General features: G+C 64.9%; 1 protein-coding gene across 1 annotated transcript; it reads right to left on the reverse strand.

Moving 5' to 3' along the window:
* Positions 1–484: 484 nt before the first annotated feature.
* MTG1 (mitochondrial ribosome associated GTPase 1) lies at positions 485–3,215 on the reverse strand. The gene is made up of 9 exons (XM_009275064.2): positions 3,047–3,215; positions 2,876–2,956; positions 2,535–2,591; positions 2,227–2,317; positions 2,055–2,116; positions 1,720–1,816; positions 1,415–1,496; positions 1,155–1,267; positions 485–1,035 (listed from the first exon to the last, which is right to left on the reverse strand). The coding sequence occupies exons 1-9, from the start codon at positions 3,125–3,127 to the stop codon at positions 938–940; spliced, it is 762 nt and encodes a 253-aa protein (XP_009273339.1). The 5' UTR covers positions 3,128–3,215; the 3' UTR covers positions 485–937.
* Positions 3,216–3,221: the final 6 nt, after the last annotated feature.

Here is a 3,221-nt window from a genome sequence, read left to right on the forward strand (position 1 = left end):
CGCTGCGGTGGACCCGGCTGGCTGGGGAGCTGGAAGTGGGCCACGGTGTAGAGTACCATGACGGCAACTGGACGGCTGCTGCCAGCGCCTGGACCTCTGCCGCACCAGGCCGGGACCCGCCGGGCTGGGCCGTGTCCTGGCTCTGCCCCCTGGCCGCTGTTCTCCGCCGCTGATGGTTTCGGGGGACCCGACTGTGCCCAGTGCAGCTATCGATGTCGTGAGGACTGGCCGCCCCCGGGGCTGAGCCCACCCCCCTGGGCTAGCAGCGGCTCCCAAGACTGCGCCACCCAGCACCCAGCCTCACCTGGTTACCCGCCACCACCGGGGCAGGACCCCACGCGAAGCCCCTCCACCACCTCCCCCCCCTACCCCGTGCCAAACCCCGTCGGCTCAGGCACCCCATTCGTGCCGCTCCTCTGTATGTGGGACTCGCAGTGTTTGGAGGACGAGGAGGCGGCAATAAAGCCGGGCAGAAAGCAGGTGTGGCTGGATGCAGGGCAAGGGGCTCAGGAGGGGGACCCTGGGACGGCCACCACCCCAGCACCCTGCTCATGGAGGTTTTATTTCGGGATGGAGGTCCCCGAGAGGGTCAAGACCGCAGCGAGGAAACAGCTCCACAGGGGTTTTATCCTGGCTGGAGGCAGCAGCCGTCCTCCAGGCCCTCCTGGGTGGGCACCGCACTACCCATGGAGAGCATCGCCGCGCAAGGCGACACCATGGGGCAGTCACCACAGCACAGCCTCACCCCCCGCCGTGGGAAACCTGTCCCCCCGGCCCCTTGCAGCAGCCCGTGGTCTGAAACTGGGGGCTGCCCCGGCAGAGCCGCTTCAAATCGCACACCAAAGCTCCATTCCAAGGTGTCCCCAGCCCCATGGGGCACCAGGGTGTCCCCAGCCTGCGTGGCTGCAGGCGGTGCCTCTCCCCCATGGCACAGGCCTCAGTCCAGTGTCACTCTGCCCAGGCGTCCCGCCCGAAAATCCTGCAGGAACTCATAGGCAGCAGCCGGATAGTTGAGCATCGTCACGTTGACGTTCCCTGGAGATGGGGGTGGTGGGTGCGGAAGGAGGTGTCAGCGGAACCTGGAGTTACCCCAGGATCCCCAAAAGCCTGGCCCCTGCACCCCAGGTGGCAGAGATCCCTCCCAGAGCACTCACCTGTGCCCGTCAACACCTTCACCTTCTGCGTCCTGCCCTGGGCGAGGGCCACGCGCCTCAGCACAGGCTCGATGTCGTCGCAGGCCTCGGCCAGACCATAGCGCCGCACGTACCTACGGAAGGAGGTGGCCCACACCCTGCTGGCATCGCTTCTCCCCCCACCCCCGTCAATTCCCCAGGGACAGCTTCTCCACCACCCACTTGGGACCACAGGCAGCGGATGCGGCCTGGGGCCCTCTCCGGTTCCCTCACTGGCTCACCCGAACTGCTGCTGCTTGTTCAGGGCATACAGGAGGTAGTCAGCCATGATATCCTCTCCCACCAGGTGGTCACGGATGGCTCCTGGAAAAGAGGGTCAAGCCCCAGCTCCCCTAACCCTGCTCTGAGCCCCAGCCAAGACCCGGCCACACCTCCTGCCCTCCACGTGCCACCCATGGGCACCCAGGCAGCATGCACTGGCCCGGGGGGGCCGTGAGCAGCAGACTCCCGCCCCCGACTCAGGTACCAGTCCCAGCTGGGGCTCGAAGCCACATTTGGGGCGTCCCCCTGGCCACAGCCTCCTCACCACACAGCGCCAGCTTCATGCCCGTCTCCACATCCCCCAGCTTTGGGGGCAGCACGCCAGGTGTGTCCACCAGGTACATCAGGGGCTTCTCGCACACCTGGGATGGGGGAGGCAGGGCAGTTAGGACATGCGGCTCGATAACTAGCACTGTGGACTCTGACATGGCTAATGAGCGAGGTGTTGAGCTCTTTCCTTAAGTTCTTGCTGGGAAGGGGACCCAAGCAACCCTTTGAGATCAGCTCTGTGTGCCTCGAGGTTTTCCAGAGCTCCTGTGAGAGGACACAGGGAGGCAGAGGCCAGCACCCACCCAGCCAGCTGCGCCACGGGGATGGTACCTGGATTCTGGTCAGCACTGCCTTGGTGATGCCTGGCTCACCACCAACCGCGGTGGCTTTCCCTTTGGGGAAAGGAGACACAGTCAGAGAAGCAAGCAACGCGCTGCCCTGCCGCCCGCTCCACGGCTGCGCCAGTGGCTCCTCCCTGAGCCCAGGCACCATAGAGAAATACCCTTTTTGAGGTGCAGCCTCCGCAGGGAGTTGATGAGCGACGACTTGCCCACGTTGGGCACGCCGATCACCAGGATGCTGTACTCGGTGCTCTGGAAGCGAGAAGGACGCAGGCAGGGAGCGGCCAGTTATCAGCCACCCACCACAGGAGTGATGGGCAGCCACAACAGCGAAACGGCCTGGCCTTTGCCAGTGCTTCTGGTATGCATGCAAGCAGCCTCGTCCCTCCAGCTGGAGAGGAAGGTGACCTGCAGATGGCCACCCTGACTCCCTGCGCATGCACTGGCAGTTTTGCTGCCCGCGTCTCACCTCAGCCCTGTGGTAGCGTGGGCTGTTGCCCACCAGCTTGGCAACCAGGGGAACAATCTGCAGAGAAACACGGAGAAGGGCTGTGACTGCGGCTCTGTGCCCAGGCTGGCAGCAGCCACTTGCTTGGAGGACTCTGTGCCAGGAGGATGCGCAAAATGGGGGCCAAGCAGAGGACGGGGCGCCTTGGGTGAGCGGGAAAATGAAGATCCCTCTGGACCAGCCAGTGTCACCTCCTCACAGTGTGGCACTGAGGCCTCTCCACGGGGCTGGGAGATCAGCGCATGGCCCTCAGCTGCTGGCAGTGAGGAGCAGGGCTGGGCACAGGGCTGCTGGCCCATTACCTTCTTGACATTGCCATCGCGCTGGCAGTCAGTGAAGACAACGTGCGAGCATCCCCGCTGCTTCAGGTGCTCCAAGACTGTCTGAAGGGGACAGGCAGAGGCATTGCTGGCACCTGCCTGCGGTGACCCATGGGCCCCCAGCCAGCCAGCCAGCCCTGCCCTGGTGCTCACCGGCTGCCGGCGGGGATCAGCCAGGTCCATCTTGTTCAGCACCAGAATATGCGGGCGGATGCCCAGCGCTTCCTGCAGCATGGGGTTACGGCCCGACAGTGGGATGTGAGTGCTGCTAAGGAGAGTGACTGTGCGCTGGCGTGGGAGCAGGTACTGGGGGGACCAGTTGGGGGCG

The sequence above is a fragment of the Aptenodytes forsteri genome, unplaced genomic scaffold (assembly GCF_000699145.1).
Source record: "Aptenodytes forsteri isolate BGI_AS27 unplaced genomic scaffold, ASM69914v1 Scaffold320, whole genome shotgun sequence".
Lineage (NCBI taxonomy): Eukaryota > Metazoa > Chordata > Aves > Sphenisciformes > Spheniscidae > Aptenodytes > Aptenodytes forsteri.